At 50.1% G+C, this 20,532-nt stretch overlaps 4 protein-coding genes and 1 long non-coding RNA gene across 7 annotated transcripts; 2 read left to right on the top strand and 3 right to left on the bottom strand.

The window, feature by feature from the left end:
• Nucleotides 1–72: 72 nt before the first annotated feature.
• On the bottom strand, nucleotides 73–2,288 carry FAM180B (family with sequence similarity 180 member B). Of its 2 annotated transcripts, none has more exons than XM_059709391.1 (3): nucleotides 1,799–2,288; nucleotides 934–1,004; nucleotides 73–719 (listed from the first exon to the last, which is right to left on the bottom strand). In XM_059709391.1, exons 1-3 carry the CDS (start codon nucleotides 1,953–1,955, stop codon nucleotides 324–326), a joined length of 624 nt encoding a protein of 207 aa, XP_059565374.1. In that variant the 5' UTR covers nucleotides 1,956–2,288; the 3' UTR covers nucleotides 73–323. The 2 variants fall into 2 exon arrangements, with proteins under 2 accessions (XP_059565374.1, XP_059565376.1); XM_059709393.1 differs by lacking the exon at nucleotides 934–1,004 and adding an exon at nucleotides 1,423–1,424 and having other exon boundaries at nucleotides 73–752.
• LOC132241188 (uncharacterized) lies at nucleotides 636–3,420 on the top strand. Its single transcript, XR_009454460.1, has 2 exons — nucleotides 636–735; nucleotides 2,259–3,420. It is a non-coding gene; the product is annotated as an uncharacterized LOC132241188 (long non-coding RNA).
• NDUFS3 (NADH:ubiquinone oxidoreductase core subunit S3) lies at nucleotides 3,228–9,032 on the bottom strand. Its single transcript, XM_059709390.1, has 7 exons — nucleotides 8,879–9,032; nucleotides 8,704–8,769; nucleotides 7,511–7,608; nucleotides 6,922–7,071; nucleotides 5,671–5,796; nucleotides 5,416–5,535; nucleotides 3,228–3,473 (listed from the first exon to the last, which is right to left on the bottom strand). The coding sequence occupies exons 1-7, from the start codon at nucleotides 8,937–8,939 to the stop codon at nucleotides 3,306–3,308; spliced, it is 789 nt and encodes a 262-aa protein (XP_059565373.1). The 5' UTR covers nucleotides 8,940–9,032; the 3' UTR covers nucleotides 3,228–3,305.
• Nucleotides 9,033–9,052: 20 nt separating this feature from the next.
• Nucleotides 9,053–13,860, top strand: KBTBD4 (kelch repeat and BTB domain containing 4). 2 transcript variants are annotated; one of them, XM_059709388.1, is made up of 4 exons: nucleotides 9,053–9,210; nucleotides 10,022–10,639; nucleotides 11,720–11,826; nucleotides 12,268–13,860. In XM_059709388.1, the coding sequence occupies exons 2-4, from the start codon at nucleotides 10,051–10,053 to the stop codon at nucleotides 13,126–13,128; spliced, it is 1,557 nt and encodes a 518-aa protein (XP_059565371.1). In that variant the 5' UTR covers nucleotides 9,053–9,210; nucleotides 10,022–10,050; the 3' UTR covers nucleotides 13,129–13,860. The 2 variants fall into 2 exon arrangements, with proteins under 2 accessions (XP_059565371.1, XP_059565370.1); XM_059709387.1 differs by having other exon boundaries at nucleotides 9,056–9,210; nucleotides 9,975–10,639.
• PTPMT1 (protein tyrosine phosphatase mitochondrial 1) lies at nucleotides 13,725–20,129 on the bottom strand. The gene is made up of 4 exons (XM_059709389.1): nucleotides 19,519–20,129; nucleotides 19,360–19,440; nucleotides 16,064–16,255; nucleotides 13,725–14,546 (listed from the first exon to the last, which is right to left on the bottom strand). The coding sequence occupies exons 1-4, from the start codon at nucleotides 20,047–20,049 to the stop codon at nucleotides 14,391–14,393; spliced, it is 960 nt and encodes a 319-aa protein (XP_059565372.1). The 5' UTR covers nucleotides 20,050–20,129; the 3' UTR covers nucleotides 13,725–14,390.
• Nucleotides 20,130–20,532: the final 403 nt, after the last annotated feature.

Genomic DNA, 20,532 nt, shown 5'->3' on the forward strand with positions numbered 1-20,532 from the left:
CACCCCATACCCTACACAGACCACAGACGCACACACCACGCACACACATATCACACACACCACACACACACACACACCACACACACTGCCTGCAAGTCCTGCCTTTAGTTTCGCACCTGCTGCCTGGCACCCAGAGTCTGGCCTCTTTGCCGATCAGGGCCCGGGGAAGAAGACAGGGGAGAGGTAAGCATGGTCCAGGGTGCAGCCCTAAGCCCAAGGACCGGAACACGGTGGGAAGAACCAGGTGCCATATGGAGGCCCCTGCCCAGGATGAGTCTGGCTTGGGGGTGGGAATTAGGGGGCTGATAGGTGAAAGGGGAGGGTCAGGGGATGGGGTCAAGGATTGAGGCCCAGGGCCCCAAAGGAGGAGGCTGACCCTCGGGGCAGAAGCCTTTGCACAGGTCCCAGAGTGTTTCCTGTGCCAGGAGGGCAAAGACCTGGGCCCAGCGACCCCTCTCCTCAGCCTCCAAAGCCTTGTGGAGCCGGTAGACACAGGATAGGCCGGTGAGGAGCAGATGTTCAAAATCCCAGGGGCTAAGAGGAGGCCCCTTCCGCAGGTCCTGGAACTGCTGCAGCCGCTGCTCAGCACCCTCCAAGTCACTGGGCACGTGGTGCTGCAGGAGGAGCCCGAGTCGGCGGCCTGGACGTGTGGACGCCAGTTCCTCGTCCTGGATGTGCAGCTGCCCTGTGACATCCAGCTCCAGCCTGGCCCAGAGCAGCTGCAAGGGGAGCTGTGTAAGGAGTGGGCTGCGCTCCGGGGGCAGGGCAGGGAGCTAGAGTGGGCCAGGGGAGCATAAGCAGGCAGTAGGTCCCATGCTGGGTTGCCCCCCTCCCCCAGCAAGCCCAGCTGGAGACATCCCTCTTCCCAACTCTGAGTTTAGGGACCTCTGGACACTGCACCCCCACCCCCATGTCCCAAGCTGGAGGAAAGACCTCAAACATCACTTCCGGGGCCTCTGGCTCCTGCAGGCCACCTGCCACGCTGGTGCTGTCCATGGGCTGCCCTGGGGCAGCAGAGAGAAGTCAGGCCCCTGCCAAGCTCCGTCCTAAACAACCCAGCTTCCCAGAAGTGCCCCTTAGCTGCCTGTAAGAGTGTCTAGACTTTAGCTGCAAGAGGATTGCCATTCCATTCCCCTCCACCCCCACACTCCCTACACACATACACACATTGACATTTACCACCCCAGGCATAGGTCTTATTCCAAGATCATCATCCCAAACCCAGATACCACCCCAGCAAATGTCCAGAACTCCTTGAACTTCGCAGTTCCCTTGGCCAAGAGCTCCAGGGCAACGGGTCACGAGACACTTTACTTCCCACTCCCCCTCCCTCCCTATCATCTGGTTTACAATGTAACCTAAAACAGTGACCTTCCTCAAAGATTGAGGACCCCTTTTGGAAAGAACCCACTCCTTCCTTACTCCTCAGTAGTGATGGTATGCAAGGCAGGGAGACCAGGCAAGGCAGAATGTCTGTTACAGCTTCCTTCATCCCACCCCAGGGTGCACCCGTCCCTTGAAATGATTGTTCCAAACCCAGGGCAGATCAAGGGAAAATGCTTCAGGCATCAACCAGAATAAGCCGAGGCACAACTCCGTCCAGGCTCAGCACCTACGTTTATCTCCCTTCACTTCACCTGGGCCTTTCCTGTTCTAGGGGAGGGGCCCACGCCATTAACCTCTGCAGCACACGTCAGCCCACAGCCCCGAGGCCCTGCTAGGCTCAGAACCAACTGTAACTGCTATTAGCCAGCAGCCTTCCTTGGTTCCCATCCACCCCACCCTGAAGCCCTGGTACCTTCGTGGCGCTGGGTTGTAGTCAACCCAGGGAGGAGGCAGATGGCTACCATTAGCCAAGCCAGGAACTTAATTTTCCCCGCCATGCCCCACCGCGTCCTCTGAGTTCTGCTCTCCCTGGCTGCTCTCTGCTCCTGCATCCGTCTGCCACACACCATGGCTCCAGCTTTCCACTGCAGGCTGCTCAAGTGTTCCCTGCTTTGCGTGTCACTCTTTAAAGCAAAACAGGGAGGAGCTGGCTCTGGCTTCCCAGGGCTCTTTCCATCCCGTAGAAATGTGAAATCCTTGGTTGTTGGCAGCAGGAGGCAGTTGCTACCCAGATGGACCGGATTCTTAGTTAATAGAAAAAAGGTGTTGGGTAGCAAACAGCTTGAGCTTGGCCCTCCTAAAAGGTAGGGAAGAGCCCAGGCCGTAATACTACCTTACTATTTATCTGTCCTCATACCCAAAACATCCTGCAGCTGAGCCCAACTCCCGACGCCCAGTCCCCAGCCCAGCCTCCAGGGAGCCCCTCAGCAGCCAAGAGCATCAGCTGCAAAGCTCAGTCCTACAAATGCATCCCCGACTGACTGGACAGTGCCATGGGCAGGCAAAGCCAAGCACTTCCACCTCAGGCACTCAGCCAGACCGGCTGCAGAGTCCAGACCAGCTCGCGTGAGAGTCCTATCCACTGGAAGCTGCGGCTCCCGAATGGCATTTGCCTCAGCCCTGGGTCCTCCTCTGCTTGTTTACAACATTCTTGGCTCAGGCCAGAGTCTAGGACAGTGATGGCGAACCTATGACATGCGTGTCAGAGGTGACACGCGAACTCATTTTTTTGGTTGATTTTTCTTTGTTAAATGGCATTTAAATATATAAAATAAATACCAGAAATATAAGTCTTTGTTTTACTATGGTTACAAATATCAAAAAATTTCTATATGTGACACGGCACCAGAGTTAAGTTAGGGTTTTTCAAAATGCTGACACGCCGAGCTCAAAAGGTTCCCCATCACTGGTTTAGGAAGATTCCCTTAGATCAAGCGTGATGGGCTGTCAGGTTGCAGGGTTCAAGACTCAAAAAGGAGCTGCAGCTCATGGAACCCTGTGGATATTTGGATGGAATGAGGGTGGATAGTGGTTTCCTGGTTCCATCCAGACCCCTGGGCACATAAGTTACTGCCAGACATAGGCTTTCTCCAGCAGTTGTTGAGACCCTGCTAGAGGCCATGCCACACCCACCCTGAGGCCTGTGTGCTATATGAACTTTGAATTTCAGCTGCAGAACACCCCCTCAGAAACACATCCAGGCCTGCAGGTCACCACATCTGTAACTGCACTATTCAGTCCCGTTAAAACAGACTCCCAGTTTGGTAGTCAGCAGGGAAAACTCCTGTCTGCCATCTCCCCTCTCCTGAGTAAAAACTTCATGTTGATAAGCACACAGGAAATGGCAAGTCTAGGATTTTATTTACACAGACTCAATTATAGATAAGGCGCTTTCTAGGATCCAGATGCCTTCCCTGGAATTACTTGGCTTCAGGTTTCTTGTCCCCGGCTTCAAGCTTGAGACTCTCAGGGGGCTGGCGATAGGCAGGGAAAGCCTCCCATGGGCTATTCAGGTCAAACTTGCGGAACTCTTGGGCCAATTCCACCGGCTCAGCCACCACACGCTTCACTTCATCATCATAGCGTAACTGCAGAAGAAAAAGGCAGGTTTGTGCACGGAGCAAGGCCTTGTTACAGCAAGCAGCCCACTTCCCCATGCCAGCCCCTTTACTTCTCTATTCTTTCTTTTTTTAAAAAAATATTTTTTATTGATTTTTTACAGAGAGGAAGGGAGAGGGATAGAGAGTCAGAAACATCGATGAGAGAGAAACATCAGCTGCCTCCTGCACACTCCCCACTGGGTATGTGCCCGCAACCAAGGTACATGCCCTTGACTGGAATCGAACCCGGGACCCTTGAGTCCGCAGGCCGACGCTCTATCCACTGAGCCAAACTGGTCAGGGCTACTTCTCTATTCTTGATTCCTGTCCCAGCCTGTTTCAAGTCTCCATCCACACCTGTTACTTATTAACCATAGTCCAAAATGCCCTCTGTCTCATGTCCTGCCATCACCCAGTCAGGCTCACCTGCCCGCCATCCCATTATGAGCTCTTTCCAGTTGAACTGAATTTGCTCACCCATCCACACACTTTATAAGAATTTGCCCAGGATTAGAGAGCAAGTCAGTGGCTGAAAAGAGTACACCTAACTGGCAGGCACTCAAGTTCAGGCCTTGGGGCCTTGGCATTATCAATGTCAAGATGTGAGGCAATCAAAAAAATAAAAGATGTGAGGCAATCAATTTGGCATGGCTTTTCTTGTTATTGGAGGATCAGCTGGATAAGATAAGAACAAACAAGTGCTAGGGTTAAGAGGCAGTCCAAATCAGGGGGACAGTAGGGGTGAAAGAAAGGGAGAAGAGAGGGAAGTAACCCTGACCAGAAGTAGCTTGAGAAGGAAAGGGATCCATGCAAAATACTAACAGGAGCATTTGAGCACTAAAGAGAAGGGCTGGATTGCCACTATCTTGGTATTTCTAAGTCACTTCGCTACAAAATCACTGGTGTTAATGTACACAATAGATCATCTCCCTGCTGACAAACAACCTGCAGCACATGGATGGTAAAGCAAAGCACTGACTTCTTCATAAGGCCCTTATGGTCACACTAGAGGCCCGGTGCATGAAAATTCATGCCCTGGAGGGGGGTTCCCTCAGCCTGGCCTGCCCCCTCTCACAGTCCGAGAGCCCTCGGGAGGGAGGCTATCAGGGGAAGGCAACGCCCCATCACACCCCTGCTGCTGCCACTGCCGGCAGCGCAAGCCTCAGCTGGCCCTGGTTACCTGAGCCTCGGGCGGCCCTGGGCAGCTGGGTGGCTGAGGGGACTGGGGGACTCCGGAGGCAGGTGTTCAGAGTGGCTAGGCTCACCTGGGGGTGGGCCCGGCCTTGCTGGGAGCCTGCTGCCCCTGCGGGGCTGAGGGGACTGGGAACCACCATCTTGTGGCTATGGGTGCTGCCATCTTTGAGGGCGGGGCAGTCAATTAGCATATTCCCTCCTTATTGGCTATGGGTGCCACCACCTTTGCAACGGTGTGAGGGCCAATTAGCATATTCCCTCTTTATTAGATAGGATGTTACTGGTCCTGCCTCTGGCCATTCTCAAAGGCTGAATATTCAGTGTCTTCCCTGTCAGCTTCCTTCTCAGAGATCCAGTAAAATGACATTCCACTTTCAGATCTTGCGGACAGACTCTGTTTTCAAGGCTGCCCTGATCATTCAAATGATCACTACAATAATGGCTAGCATCAACTGAGCATTTATAGTACACCAGGTATTACACATACATCATTTAGAACACTGCAAATCTTATTGGTTAAGTACTATTATTGTTCCCAATTCACAGATGAGTAAAACTGTCATACAGAAATTTGTAACTTGCCCCAAATTATAAAAGTGGAGCTAGGATTTGAATCCAGAGCCAATGCTCTTAAACCACCACAATCCACAAACCATATTTCCTGCCATGCCCAGGATCCCCCAGGTTCCCTGCCAGTCCTTCCCTGAGGCTGCTATCACAGTTCCAAGGCTCCTACCTCAACGTAGCCAGACAGGGGGAAGTCTTTCCGGAAAGGATGCCCCTCAAAGCCATAGTCTGTCAGGATCCTTCTTAGGTCAGGGTGGTTAGCAAAGAAGACTCCAAACATGTCCCAGATCTAGAAAAAAGAGGCCCTCGGGCAACCAGTCCATCATGGCCAACATGGGGGTAAGGGGCTGTGCTGCCCACAGTAGTTCCAACCAATTCTGCAACTGTGACTCAGAAGCACGGTCCACCATGCCCAGTAACTCACCTCCCTCTCATACCAGTTTGCTGCCTTATGCACAGAGACGGAGGACTCAATGGGTGTCAGCTCATCTGTATAGGTCTTCACACGGATGCGGGAGTTGAAGCGCAGAGACAGCAGGTTGTAAACAATCTAGGGAGAACAGAGGAAATGGAGGACCAAGATGGCCACAAGCTGAAGTCCCTGAGGGGGAATATCAATGACACAAGGTGAATTAGATAAATCTGCCTTCTATCCTGAAGCTCAAAACCTCAAGATCCTGCTTACTTACAACTGCTTTCAAAGGCCTAAGCCACACTAACATGCAGCTGCTCAGCAGTCGGCATACTTGTCTTTGTTCATGCCATTCCCTTTGTCTAGGACAGTGATGGCGAACCTTTTGAGCTAGGTGTGTCAGCATTTTGAAAAACCCTAACTTAACTCTGGTGCTGTGTCACATATAGAAATTTTTTGATATTTGCAACCATAGTAAAACAAAGACTTATATTTTTGATATTTATTTTATATATTTAAATGCCATTTAACAAAGAAAAATCAACCAAAAAAATGAGTTCGCGTGTCACCTCTGACACGCATGTCATAGGCTCGCCATCACTGGTCTAGGATGTCTCCAAACCACATCTCCCCCAATCCCAATCCTCACTGGACTAATTCTTAGTCTTCTGGTCATCCATTAAGACTCAGCACAAACATTCTCTCTCCCTTCAGAGAAGCCTCCAGACAGGGCTAAGTGGTCCTCCTTCATTATTATAGCACATCTTTAACATACCATGTGTCATAAGTTATTACACTAAGCTGTTTATGTATCCTTCCTGACTAGAGTTTGAGGGACTCCTGGAAGGCAGTTATTGGGTGTTATTTCTCTATCCCAGGATCTGGCAAATAGTATATGATCAGTAAATGTCCATAGTTAAATATATTGAAAACTTGTGTGCTAGCAATCTACCTGTACTATCTCATTTAATCCTCACAACCACCCTGAGTTAGGGACAATTTTATACTTATTCTGCCCAAAAGAAAATGAAAAGTCAAAAAAAGATAGAAACAAAATATTCACACAGTGTATAGATGGCAGAGCCAGGATTTAAACTCGAGGCCTGCCTGATGCTGAGGCTCTAGTTTAACTGTTTTGTTAAGCTGTTTGACCCAACTAAAACTAAGAAGGCTATGGTTCCTACTGGCAACTCTTAGTCTAAAAGTGTTCTGTTCCCTTTCCTTCCTTTACCCCCGAAAACCTTCTCAAACCTCCTGACTGACCTCAAAACGGTTCTGCCGGGTTGGGATGTCCACTGCTGTCAAGTCAGCCAAGGATTTGAATTGTGCATTGGTGTGATCCCTGAGGAAAGTCAGCACTGGAACGACTCCATCAGGATGGATACAGATCTCTAACTCATTGAAGCAGGACACCTGCAGACATGGAACAGGAGGTAGAGACAACAAAGAGCTACCAAGGGAGCAGCTAACTTTAGCTGATTCTCTGATTTAAGGCAGAGAAAGAAACCTGAGTTGGGATGGAGGAATCTGTGGGGCTTTTTAAAAAATATGTTTTTCTTGATTCTAGAGGAGAGGGAAAGGGAGAGGATTTTAAAGAGAAACAATTGATGAGAGAGAAACATCAATCGTTTGCCTCCTGCACAGCCCTACTGGGGATCAATCCTGCAACCCAGGCATATGCCCTGACCAGGAAGTAAAGCAGTGACCTCTTGGTTCATGGGTTGATGCTCAACCACTGAACCACACTGGCTGGGCAGAATCTGTGGTTTTTGATCCCAGGCTGCCCACTCCCACATGACCTGAGAATATGGTTCTTTCTTGACCCCGGCCAAACAACAGTACTGAATATTACCTGAACTTGTTGGATATACTTGGGCAGGATTTCAGCCACATACTCTCCAAAAGCTGAGAGCTGTTTGTGGGCCACATCATTCCGTGGTCTGACAGTGGCTGAAAGGAGAAGGCATATTTAACAAACAAATGGCAAAGATAGCAACGAGCCCTGCATCCAATCCAGTCTGGGCTTATAAGAGGCTCCCTGTGGAACTCTGAAGGTGAGGATGGAGGGAATAGGAAGTGATGAAACCTTAGGGGAAATGCCACCTACACAGTCCGCAAAGACTCTCATATTGAAGCTGGCATGTTTGCATCTTCTCAAAACTACTCCATGGTTCTTCCCTTCATAAAGCCTGCATTTCTATTAAAGCAACATATGTCTCCGCTCTCTTACCAGACTCCATAACGGTGGGAGCCAGAACGTTTGCTCCTGTGCATCTCCTTAGCACCTGGCTCATAGCAGGCTCTCAAGGAAGAACTTCAGGGCTTACGAGCTCTCACAGACTCTCCAGTTGAACCTTATTTTTTTGTGCATAGATGAAGCAACTGAGACCCAAAAAGGGGGAAATGCCAGGTCTCCTGACTCACAGTTGGCTTATATTGTCTATAACGTATCTCTATACAGTCATTCATGCAATCTAATCACTGAACACCCAAACAGCATAAACTGCAGGGTAATGGCTATTTGTTCTCTGCCTCTGGCAGCAAGCAGGCCTGCTCTGTCACTCAATAGTGTTGTAACCCTGAGCAAGTTATTTCTCTGAACTGTTTCCAGCCTGATTCATAGTTTGAAAATACTATCTACCTCATGAAATTGTTGTGAGGACTTTAAGACCATTCATAAAAACACTTCCCAGGTGCCTGGCACACAATAAGCACTCAATGTGAGCTACTATGACAACAGGCTCTATATTGGGCTCTAAGGCCCAAATATTATGTTTCCCGCTCTCAAACAGCTGACAGTTTAATCAGAAAAAGAGAATCACGGAAGTGGACGAGGAGGCAATCATGGACATAACAGAGGGACCTAAGGGAACGGGGAGGGCCCGATTCGGCCTGCAGAGTGAGGATCGTAGCAGTCAGCTCTCCAAGGACAAGTAGACTTGCCAGGCCGCAGGGAAGGGCATCCCAGAGCAAGGACAAACATGACGAAGGGAATGAGGAGCCCCCGCCCGTAGTCCCGAGAAGGGCCGGGCCGCACATACTCACGGCGCTTGTCGGCTGCAGCGCTTTCCCTCCTCACCGGCAGCAACAGCGCCGAGGGTCGTCCAACCCCTGCACGGGGAGATAAAAGGCACAGGAGCGCAGGGTGAGGCCTGGGGGGCTCCCTGCGCTGGTCGCCCGCCCTCCTGCCCCGAGCCTCATCCGGTCATCCCCTGCTCACCCCTGGGCAGCGCCACGGCCCCCACGAGCCCCCGACACCAGGCCCTAGCGGCGGCCGCCATGATCCCCAGATGCAAACCAAGCCGCAAAGGCAAGACCTACAGGACACGGAGCCACAAGGGCACGGACCGGAAGCGGAAGTGTGCCTTATATTTTCTTCCGGGCGGACGCCGGGCCAAAAGCAGAGGTTCCGGGATCCGGGCTTCCGAATGATAGGAAGGGAAGCAGGTGAGAAAACAAGGCAAGCTAGTGGGAAAACCGTGAGGTGAACGTGGCCCTAGCTTCGTGTGGCAGAATCTGGAAAGAAGGCGAGGACCCTAAAGAATCGGAACGGTGAGAGGATGGGAAGGGGCGGGGTTCTGGGTTCCACATTCCACACCCCTTCCCCGCTTCCTTAGCTAAGCTTTTGACGGGGCTGGCGGGCCTGGGGGGCGGCAGGGCGGAGGACGGTTTCCCCGGCGACCGTTTCCCGTGCCCAGGCCGACTCCAGGTGGAGCGGCGACACTGCACGTGGCAATGGGCCTCCTTGTGCCCTGGGCTTGGGACGACTGGCTCTGTCTCGAGTTCTGGGACGGAGCCTTGGGGAGTGATTAGGGTGAACTGAGAAATGCGGGGGAGAAACTCAGAAAAGAGCAGATGTGGGGCTGACAGATGTCCCTGCCAAGCCTCATAGTAGAAGGTCTGGACTTCATGCGAGCGCCGGGGGAGGGAGAGCGTCTACCTGGACACAAGGATTTGGGGTGTGTTTTTTGCCTGGTTCTACTCTCCAGAACCTCGCTAGTTTTATACCCAGTAGTTATTTGGTTTGAAGGCTCTTTGCCAGGTTTTTAAGATAATTGGCTTACTCCAACCACTTGTTTTCATGCCTTGACCAAAAATTCCAGGCCTTTTGTTACATCACGGAAAGGAAACACCCATAGTAAGAACTTGTATTGATTTTATTAGGTTTGGGGTGCCATTGCAGAATGAACCCAGCTGTAGTTGAAGGAGATCATCAGAGATGTTATTGGCTGGGCCAGGATTAAGGACAATCTGGGCCCACTTTGTTAACAATCACTTTTTCCTTCTCCCGCTGAATTGCACCATTTGATTCATAGACTGTGGCTGTGGATTCCTTGTTATTGAGGGTGGTGTCACTTTGCAGACGACTGGCAGAGAGAGAAGTTGGCTACCATGGAATCACCCGAGGAGCCTGGAGCATTCATGGATGAAAACTACTTTGTGAACTACACTTTCAAAGATCGGTCACACTCAGGCCGTGTGGCTCAGGGCATCATGAAACTGTGTCTGGAGGAAGAGCTGTTTGCTGACGTCACCATTTCAGTGGAAGGCCGGGAGTTTCAGCTCCACCGGCTGGTCCTCTCAGCTCAAAGCTGCTTCTTCCGGTCCATGTTCACTTCCAACCTGAAGGAGGCCCACAACCGGGTGATTGTGCTGCAGGATGTCAGTGAGTCTGTTTTCCAGCTCCTGGTTGATTATATCTACCATGGGACTGTGAAACTTAGAGCTGATGAGCTGCAGGAAATTTATGAGGTGTCAGATATGTATCAGCTGACATCTCTCTTTGAAGAATGTTCTCGGTTTTTGGCCCGCACAGTGCAGGTGGGGAACTGCCTTCAGGTGATGTGGCTGGCAGATCGGCACAGTGATCCTGAGCTCTACACTGCTGCCAAGCACTGTGCAAAGGCCCACCTAGCCCGGCTGCAGGACACAGAGGAATTTCTCCACTTGCCCCACCACCTACTCACCGATATCATCTCCGGTAAGTTGAGGGAGGGGGCATATCATACCCAGTGCATGTTCTAGTTCAAGAGAAAGAAACCCTCAGGCTTCCTGGTGTTAATTTACGGTATTGGTGGGAATTTAGGTATCTTCTGAAAGGAATTGAGATTTATTGTAGCTGCTGTCAGAGAGAGTTCCTTTTGAGGAAGACTCCAGGAAAAGAAAAGCGGAAGGTAGTGAAGTATTTGTATGTATACTCTAATCTCCCCTGTGCATAGGTGTTCTTTTTCCTATTTCTGTTTTTTGTTTATTTTAAATATATTTTTATTGATTTCAGAGAGGAAGGGAGAGGGAGAGATATAGAAACATCAATGATAAGAATCATTGATTGGCTGCCTCCTGCACTCCCCCTACAACCTGGGCATGTGCTCTTGATTGGAATCGAACCTGGGACCCTCCAGTCCACAGGCCAACGCTGTATCCACTGATCCAAACCAGCTAGGGCCATAGGTGTTCTTATCTATCCTGCACTCTGCATGTACCTGTTACCTAAGTAAATTTATGATGAATGATGGATAAGTCAAGATACCTAAAAAAAAACTTTTAAAAAAATATATCTTTATTGATTTTAGAGAGGAAGGGAGAGGGAGAGATAGGAACATCGATGAGAGAGAATCATTGATTGGCTGCCTCCTGCACGCACCCCCCTGCCCACCCTGGAATCAATCCCACAACCTGGGCATGTGCTTTGACTGGAAATCAAACCATGACATCCTGGTTCATAGGTTGACGTGCAACCACTGAGCCATGCCGGCTGGGCCCTAAAAAATATTTTAAGTGATTGGCCAAGTTTAGGTTACAATCCTGATACTGCAAGTGAGATATACACATACTTAAGTGTGAGCTCTGCAGCCCAGTAGATTGCTTCTGTGGCAAATGGGAGTATATCAAACCACCCATTTTGATTAAAAGGCAATTTGAGATTTTCTCATACGTGTACACATACACACAGGGTGGTAGTCTAACAAAGTGATTCATATATTTAAAGTCCCTGGCTCTAGATCTCCCTTTTGGATTGTCAGAGTGCCATTGACCATGCCTTTCCTTTGGGTCTCAACAGATGGAGTTCCATGTTCCCAGAACCCAACAGAGGCAATAGAAGCCTGGATCAATTTTAATAAAGAGGAAAGAGAGTCTTTTGCAGAGTCACTCAAGAGTAGCTTGAAGGTAAGGCAGATTTCTTTGGATTGGGACACTATACTAGCCATGTATTACACCCGTCAATTGGGCTGGCCATTTTAATGGTGATTGTCTCTGGCTTGAAGTTGATAGGAGCTGGGGGAGAAGGATATGTGTGCCTCTGAGCTCCAAAGCTCCTCGATGGAACTACTTTCATCACTGCATTAACAATCCTAAGCACCCTTTGTCTGAATCACCAGCTCATGATAGTTTTAAGAAGCTGAGAGGATGAGTGCAACAGATTCTCCGCCCCGGCATAAAATGCCTGAAAAGTGATTGGAGGAGAGTCAGGGTGACACACAGAAACCGGAGGGGAGTAGGCTAGAGCAAAATACAAGTGTGTGGCCTAAGACCTTAAAGCATTGAGTCTAAGCTGGGCCTTAGCCTAGAATCGGTAGATATCACTTACAATTTTAATTTTTCCAATAGGAAATTGGGGAGAATGTGCATATTTATCTCATCGGGAAAGAGTCATCTCGTACCCACTCATTGGCGGTGTCCTTGCATTGTGCTGAAGATGACTCCATCAGTGTACGTGGCCAAAACAGTTTGTGCCACCAGATCACTGCAGCCTGCAAGCATGGTGGAGACTTGTACGTGGTAGGAGGGTCCATCCCACGGCGCATGTGGAAGTGTAACAACGCCACTGTGGACTGGGAGTGGTGTGCGCCCTTACCCCGGGACCGGCTCCAGCACACCATGGTGTCTGTGCCTGGGAGAGATGCTATATATTCACTGGGTGGCAAGACACTGCAGGATACCCTCTCCAATGCAGTTATCTATTACCAGGTAGATTATAACATCTGGATAGAGACAACACAGCTAGAGGTGGCTGTGTCAGGGGCCGCTGGAGCCAATCTCAACGGGATCATCTACTTACTGGGGGGGGAGGAGAATGACCTGGACTTCTTTACCAAACCTTCCCGACTCATCCAGTGCTTTGACACAGAGACAGACAAGTGCTACATGAAGCCCTATGTGCTGCCCTTTGCCGGCCGCATGCATGCCGCTGTGCATAAGGATCTGGTGTTCATCGTGGCTGAAGGGGACTCCCTGGTCTGCTACAATCCCCTGCTGGACAGCTTTACCCGGCTTTGCCTTCCTGAGGCCTGGAGCTCGACTCCACCCCTCTGGAAGATCGCCAGCTGTAATGGGAGCATTTATGTTTTTCGGGATCGATATAAAAAGGGGGATGCCAACACCTACAAGCTTGACCCTGCCACTTCCACTATCACAGTCACCAGAGGCATTAAGGTGCTGCTTACTAATCTGCAGTTTGTGTTGGCATAAGGCAGTGGGGGAAGAGCGGCTGACTTGTCCTCCCCTCTGCCAGTACCTGCCCACACAAACTGGAAGTCTCCAAAATCCCAACCCAGAGTACTATGTTATTTTGTGGCACATGTTCAACAGGCAGCACTCAGCCCTTCCCTGAATCCATGGGGGTAGCCACTGTGGTGCTTTCTAGATGCCACTGCTCAGCTGGCGGCCTGACTGAGGGCAGGCAGCCTGTTCTCTGCCGTCCCTGGTCACCCTGTGCCCACTGCAGACTGCTTAGAGCACGCGCTCCTTGGATCTGAGGTACCGCCTCCCCTCCTTACCTGATCAGTGTTCAATATAAGCAGCCCCGACCCCAGGACAAAAGGAAAAATGCCCAATCTTTCTTCTATGGTCTGCAAAGTTATTTGGTAATTTTTTCACAAAGAATTAGGTGTTCAAGAGTTTTTCCTTCAGGCTTTGGTGGGAGAATGGACAAAACTGAAGGTGTCCTTCACCAGCAAGAGTCAACTCTAAAATTCTGGACATTGTGTCTATTGCTTTCTCATCTATCTGTCAGGAAATGTATATTTCGGTTTGATTTTTGGCTTACTCTAAGGGATAAGCCATAAAACAGTAGAAAGGATTATTTTTATTAATAGCAGAAACATTTTTCAAACTCAAATATATAAGGTCTCTACTCTTTTAAAAGCTCTAAGTCCAGTCTAGAGCTAGAAACTGTTCATACAAATAAAGTTTCTAGAGGGATACGTGTGTCTGTTTTGAATTCTGAAGGAGTGATTTCCTGAGGGGAACTAATTACATGCACACACATTTCTAAGTCAGCCACAATCCTGATTGAATACCATATTTCCTTTTTTATACACAGGATTGCTGCTCCAAAAGTGAGGGGCCAGTGAATTGAGATTCTGACAGTGGCAAAGAGCCAGAGCTGGTATTTCTTCTCGTTCCTAGTGTTAAATGTCTTTGGGTTATGGTGCTAAATATCACCAGGTGCAACAGGAGGTGCACGATAGATTTCTTTGACCTTATTCAAAAACTAAGACATCCTCATCCCTACCCCACATCCCCATCCCCTGCAAATAAAAGCCAGGCTAAATCTTTCTAGCCACGCAGCAGTGTTATTTCAGGAAACGGAAACCATGACAAAGGGAGAAAATGGCCCCTTACTTAGCGCACTTCCGTTACGGTGCCTGGGCTTAAGCACCATCGGTCCTTTAAGCGTTTGCATTCTATTGCCAGCAGGGTTGTCTCGAGTTCCTTCTCATCCACATGCTTCATGTCTGTGGCGGGTGATACAGCTCCTTCTTTGCTGCCTCTGCAGTCATCTTGTGGAACTCCTTGAGAATCTCAAACTGGCCAGGTCTGATAAAGATGTGTGACCGGATCTTGGTGATGGCGCGTACAGCCTCCTCTGGGCTCCAGTTGTACACCTGAAGTACGGGGTTGGGAAATGAAAGAAGCCGGTGTAAGGTGTCTTGACCTAATGACAGGTGCTAATGGGCTCCCAGAATTTCATTTTTGTAAAAACTCCATTTTGGGGGGGAGGGGTTAAAAACCATGTTCCATGTATTATAAGGGAGAGCAGTTTAGCACTCTCAGTTAACCAGCCTCAAATTACAGGCCAGGGGACAAGTCAGTCTACTTAATTCTTGCTCTGCCAAACTCTGGCAAAAGAAGGTTGAACGTGTGGAGCTCAGATCCTAAATCCAAGCCTGCCAAGGCCTACTAGGTGTCCTCCCTGAGCTGGACCAGTGGGTACACGTTTCCTGGAAAGAGAGGATTTTTTTGTGTGTGTGTGTGTGTGTTTTTTTTTTAAAATATATTTTATTGATTTTTTACAGAGAGGAAGGGAAAGAGATAGAGAGAGTTAGAAACATCGATGAGAGAGAAACATCGATCAGCTGCCTCCTGCACATCCCCCACGGGATGTGCCTGCAACCCAGGTACATGCCCTTGACCGGAATCAAACCTGGGACCTTTCAGTCCACAGGCTGACGCTCTGTCCACTGAGCCAAACTGGTTTTGGCAAGAGCAGATGTTTTTAAGTAACTTGTCACCATAACTAGAAAAACAGCACTTTGAATTTTACTGGTAGGGTTATCTTTGTGTCCTAAACTTACTGGTTTAGAACGCAACAGAACCAAGAAAATATAGATTCTAGCCTGCCAGTTCAATTTTCACTTGGCCCAAAATATCCTCCTGAGACCCTGTTTTCAGCAAACAGTCCTAATGACCGAAGCTTTAGTATTGTTAAATCATGTACTCACCAATCCACAGTAACACAAACAAGGCCAGGTGGTTATCTTTACATTTCCTTTTTCCTTAAACTATCCCCATGACTTAGTAAATGCTCTGCAGGGGCCAGACAGCTAACAAAAATGAGCTAAGCAGGGGGCAAACAATGGAATGATAAGAGTATTTGCTTCTAAATATTTTTACTAGTAAGTGTCCCACCTGCTGATCATAACAAATTGATAGGAGGAATTCCATTGGATCCTGTTTCTAGAAACTAATGTCCAAAACTGCTCTGAAACACTTGAAGAAATCGAGTACTATAGAGCCGTAAGTGATCAGCACTATTTACAGTACTAGACATGCTATTTTTAACAAGTGATTCTCACCCTCAGCTGGTGTTAATATCCTTTGCAACTCCATTTATTGAGTGTCTGCTGTAAGTCAGTGCTTGACATACTTTCTCATTCAAACTCCCTAACACATTTAGTTTAAGGAAACAGCAGGAGAGAGAAGCCACTTTTGCATAAGGTCACATAGCTGGCAGCTGGCACAGCCACAGGTCGGCCTATTGACAAAGCTCAGGTACTCTCCACCTCCCAACAGTCTGAAACGGGGGACACGGCTCCTTCCAGCAAGGCCCCCCTGTAGACTATGCTACTGAAGTTCTGGAAATCTGCTGTAAATGGGACCCACCCAGAAAGATCTCTCCTACCTGAATCAGATACGCGGCCACCATAGTGGCACTTCGGGAGCGCCCAGCCTTACAATGCACGTAGACACTCTGGCCCAGGGACTGGTACTTGAGAGCAAACTGAACTCCTTTCTGGAGGTTAGTCAAGGTTGGGATTCCAATCATGTCTATTGTGCTGAGTCGAAGCTGCTCAACTCCTACTTTCCTCCACTCCTGGGACCAGGTCCACCAGCATAAAAGGATGAAAAAAGCCAGATGTTAGTCATATGAAGATGGGCTCCCAAGAGGTAGCAAAGCAACAAGGAAGCTTCAGGGTTTACTACACTGTGAATACACTGTTTACTGTTTTCTAACAAGAAACTCTTACAGAAATATTTTGTGTATTGCTTTTATCCAGAAAAAACATTTTTTAATGTGTTTTTATTGATATTTTTAGCAAGGGCAAGAGAGAAACATCAACAGTCTCCCAAACACATGACTACACCCCTACCAGGGATGGAGCCTCAAGTCTGGGTATATGTTCTGACCAGGAATCAAACTGGGGACCTTTAGGTGCATAGGATGGCGCTCAACCAACTGAACCACACCAGCCAGGGCCAGAAGATTTTTTGCAATGACTGACCTACATGGTTGGTCTTTACCAAACAATAACTATGCTGCTGAGTTAGAATTATGTCCAAGATTTAAAGTGTTCTTAAAGTGCCCTTTGGGTATTTGAATTTTTAACTGCAAAACATCTTACCTAATAATAGACAAACATGTAAATTGATCATCCCTCCGCTACGCTCATCAGCCAATCAGGAGAGTATGCAAATTAAACAAAGATGGTGGTTAATTTGCATACGTAGCCATGAAGTGGCAGAGCGAAGACTGAAGGCGGCTCCAGCCGGAGCAGCGAAGACTAAAGGTGGCTCTGGCCGGAGTGAAGGCCTGGGTCCTGGGTGCTGGAAAAAAACCAGTGACGGCAGCCAGGGAAAGGGAAGGCCTATAGCACGAATCTCTTCGTGCAACAGGCCTCTAGTTAACTATATAAAATTCATCTACAAAAGTTGTGAAACTGTCTCTGCATAATCTTGGTCGCTATGCAATGACCTAGCTGCTGGGTTGGGCTACTGTATTTTGAGAGCTTTCTATTACCACTTTTTTCTTTAGAGGGTATGTGGTAGAAAGTAGAGTTAGTTCCCAGCCAGTGTGGCTCAGTGGTTGAACATCGATCCATGAACCAGGAGGTCATGATTTGATTCCAAGTCAGGGCAGGTGCCCAGGCTGGGGGCTTGATCCTCAGTGGAAGGCATGCAGGAGGCACCCAATCAATGATTCTCTCTCATCTTTGATGTTTCTATCTCTCTCTCCCTCTCCCTTCCTCTCTGAAATCAATAAAAATATACACTCAAAAACAAAATAGAATTACTTTAAAATTAAAACAATGCACATACCTTTGCTACTGCAATATTTACACTTAGCAAAGAAGAAAAGACTCAGAAATAGAAAAAAGGCCTCTGGCAAACTGAGCAACTTTTTTTTTCTTTAAGCCTTCAGGCCATCAGATACTCTTTTAATCTCTTAGAACCAGAGACTTTAGAACTCTGAATGAAGGTCAATACAGCTCATGAAATTAGCAAACGGCTTTGCAATGTGTAGCTTATGCTACAACTAGAGGCCCAGTGCACGACATTCGTTCACTGGGGGGGGGGGGGGGGGGGCGGGTCCTCCTCAGCCAGTCCTGTGCCCTCTCACAATCTGCAACCCAGGACCCCATGGGGGATATCGGACTGCCTAGGCCGGGGAGCCTGGCTTCTGGCTAAGCGGTGCTCCCCCTGTGGGAGCGCACTGACCACCAGGGAGCAGCTCCTGCATTGAGCGTCTGCTCCCTGGTGGTCAGTGTGACTCACCGTGACCAGTCGTTCTGCCGTTCGGTTGATTTGCATATTAGAGTTTTATGATATAGGATTACACCAGAAACTCCTACAGTAGTTGGTAAATATTCAGATCCCGGAACCCAAGCTGAAGTTCCTGAGTTAGACTCTCTGGGGCTTGTACCTAGGAATATGGTATTTTAAGGAGCCTGGTAGATCATATTACAATGTGAGGCCCACTGCCTTGGAGATTTCTTTTTTCTAGGCTAGTGGGATAATATAGCTACTTAGTACGAATGTCAATACCTCACGGCCAGCAACCACGCCCTTTCTATGTTCCTCTTGCTCCACAGGGCTGACCACACTAAGGAACTTTTACCATTCTGGCTAATAGCTTCTGCAGCTTTATGGCAAAGTACTCTGGAAATGGAAGGAACTGTTACCCATTCCTTAAAAATGCATGCCATCACTAATCAATATATTTTAAATGTGAGTCTTTCAGGTTTCAAAAAACCTACGGGTTGAAATTACAGCATCTTCATCAGGCCACGCTAGTAAACAAGGAAGATAGCTGTATGTGCTAATAGAGGTCAAACACAACAGAGGACAATGCCTGATCACCTCTGTGGAGAGTCCCACAGACAGGCATTCACACTTAATGAAGATTATGTTTTAGGCCCGAACTTCCTTATGACAGTACTTTGTAACTCCTCCACATCTGTAACATCTCAATAAAAATACCCTCAAGTCAGAGCCAAATTAACCCGATGCAGTTTTTCAATGGGTTTTATGATAAATTTACTCTGGGAGTGGGGGTGGCTTTTCTTCTCCAAGTTTATGGGGCCTTAGTCTTGAATGCCTAGGGCAGTGCCCCCCCCCCCCCCATACGTAGTGCTCAGTAAGTGTGGCATGAATGAGATCAGCAAGCCAAAGAAAAGTTGCCTTTCAAATTTGGTTACTGATTTTTAAATATATATATATATATTTTATTGATTTTTTACAGAGAGAAAGGGAGAGGGATAGAGAGTTAGAAACATCGATCAGCTGCCTCCCGCACACCCCCCACTGGGGAAGTGCCCGCAACCAAGGTACATGCCCTTGACCGGACTCGAACCCGGGACCCTTCAGTCCGCAGGCCGGCGCTCTATCCGCTGAGCCAAACCGGTCAGGGCTGCTTACTGATTCTTAATCACCGAAATTAAAAATACATTTGTGCACAAAGGGGTAACAAGACTCTGTCAACTCTACTTTCAAACGCCTTTCACCAACAGTTTTTGTTTCACAAAGAGTTTCTACCTCCGGTCGCAGCCATTTAAGCTTAGAGTACCCGGCCCTCCTCTGAAGCGGCCAACAGGCAGGGACACCTGCCTCCCGGCCCCGCCCCGCCCCGGCCCGCCCCGGCCCGGCCACGGCCACCGGCTGCGCCCCGGGTGCCCCTCCCCGGCCCGGCCCGGCCCTCACCTTGGCGGAGTTGCACAGGAATCGGGTCTCGTACTCCTCGCTCATGGTGATCACCCCGCGCACGTTCTCGTCCTCCACCAGCTGCCGAGGTAAAGAGGGGGCTCAAACAGGCGCCCGGCACCCCCGGGGGCACCGACCGGGCCCGGCCCAGCCGCTCACCCGGTGCGTCAGGCTCCGCAGCGGCAGCGCGCCCAGCAGCACCGTGCGGTCGATGCGGTTGTACCAGTCGCGGCGCGCCCGGCCCGGCACGGTCCCGCGGACCACCGTGTACAGCAGCGTCGGGTAGAAGAGCACCCGGGCCAGGCCGGCCTCCAGCAACGAGCCGGCCGCCATCCCGCCCCACGCGCCCCGGCGCAGCAGCGGCCCGTCCGCCTCCGGGCTCGCGGGCGGCGGCCGCGAGGAGGGCCAGGAGGGGGACGAGGACGGGGGCGGCGAGTCGGCCGGGGCCTCCCGCGAAGGCGACGCGGCGGGCGCGGGCCCCTCGGGCGCGGAGCCCTCCGGCCGGGCCCCCGAGGTCTCCGAGATGGACGCGGGGGATCCCCAGCCCCGCGGCCTGGAGCTGGAGGAGGGGCCGCCGGCCTCGGGGGAGGGACCGTGGCTCCCGGGGCGGGACAGCAGGGTCCCGGCCGAGGGAGGGCGCGCCCGGGGCCACAGGCCCGGGACCGTGCGGCGAGTCAAACTGCGGCCCATGCCGGCGGCCGGCGACCCTCCTCCCGCGGGAGGGGGCGGTGGCCGGGTGCGCGGGCCTGACCCCGGCGTGCGGAACGGTGACCCCGGCCGGGAGGCGGGTCCTGGCCAATGGCCTGCGGCCTGTGACACCCGGACGGCGGGAGGGCGGGGCCTCTGCCCCGGGGGCGGGCGTGACGGCTCCCAGGACCCCGGGCTGATGAGGCCTTTCCCACCCCCCACCCCCACCCATCTGCCTGAAGTCATGGCTCCCTCCTCCTGACCCACATGCACATTCTGGAAAAAATGTCAGATCGCTAATGTATTGTGAAAATGCATTAATAGGCCATTAAGGAAAGTATGATGCGCTTAAGCATCATACCCACAACCTACAAAGATGTAAGGGTGGTAAGTAGTTGTCTGGGATATGCATCTGGTGCCTTCAAAACAGGTTTCTGGGGACCCTTTCCCCCTCCCCACGTGGGAGTCTGTGCTTGCTCTTCATTA

This window comes from Myotis daubentonii, chromosome 9, assembly GCF_963259705.1.
Source record: "Myotis daubentonii chromosome 9, mMyoDau2.1, whole genome shotgun sequence".
NCBI classification, from domain to species: Eukaryota; Metazoa; Chordata; class Mammalia; order Chiroptera; family Vespertilionidae; genus Myotis; species Myotis daubentonii.

Coding starts and splice junctions, on each gene's coding strand:
- FAM180B (XM_059709391.1), bottom strand. CDS start 1,955: ATGGTGTGTGGCAGACGGATGCAGGAGCAGAGAGCAGCCAGGGAGAGC. Junction 1,005..1,798: donor TACAACCCAGCGCCACGAAG/GTACCAGGGCTT, acceptor CTGCTGCCCCAG/GGCAGCCCATGGACAGCACC. Junction 720..933: donor CCCCGGAAGTGATGTTTGAG/GTCTTTCCTCCA, acceptor CTCCCCTTGCAG/CTGCTCTGGGCCAGGCTGGA.
- NDUFS3 (XM_059709390.1), bottom strand. CDS start 8,939: ATGGCGGCCGCCGCTAGGGCCTGGTGTCGGGGGCTCGTGGGGGCCGTG. Junction 8,770..8,878: donor GGCCGTGGCGCTGCCCAGGG/GTGAGCAGGGGA, acceptor CTCCCCGTGCAG/GGGTTGGACGACCCTCGGCG. Junction 7,072..7,510: donor AGTATATCCAACAAGTTCAG/GTAATATTCAGT, acceptor CCATGTCTGCAG/GTGTCCTGCTTCAATGAGTT.
- KBTBD4 (XM_059709388.1), top strand. CDS start 10,051: ATGGAATCACCCGAGGAGCCTGGAGCATTCATGGATGAAAACTACTTT. Junction 10,640..11,719: donor ACTCACCGATATCATCTCCG/GTAAGTTGAGGG, acceptor GGGTCTCAACAG/ATGGAGTTCCATGTTCCCAG. Junction 11,827..12,267: donor CACTCAAGAGTAGCTTGAAG/GTAAGGCAGATT, acceptor TTTTTCCAATAG/GAAATTGGGGAGAATGTGCA.
- PTPMT1 (XM_059709389.1), bottom strand. CDS start 20,049: ATGGGCCGCAGTTTGACTCGCCGCACGGTCCCGGGCCTGTGGCCCCGG. Junction 19,441..19,518: donor TGCGGAGCCTGACGCACCGG/GTGAGCGGCTGG, acceptor TTACCTCGGCAG/CTGGTGGAGGACGAGAACGT. Junction 16,256..19,359: donor TCCTGTGCAACTCCGCCAAG/GTGAGGGCCGGG, acceptor ACCTGGTCCCAG/GAGTGGAGGAAAGTAGGAGT.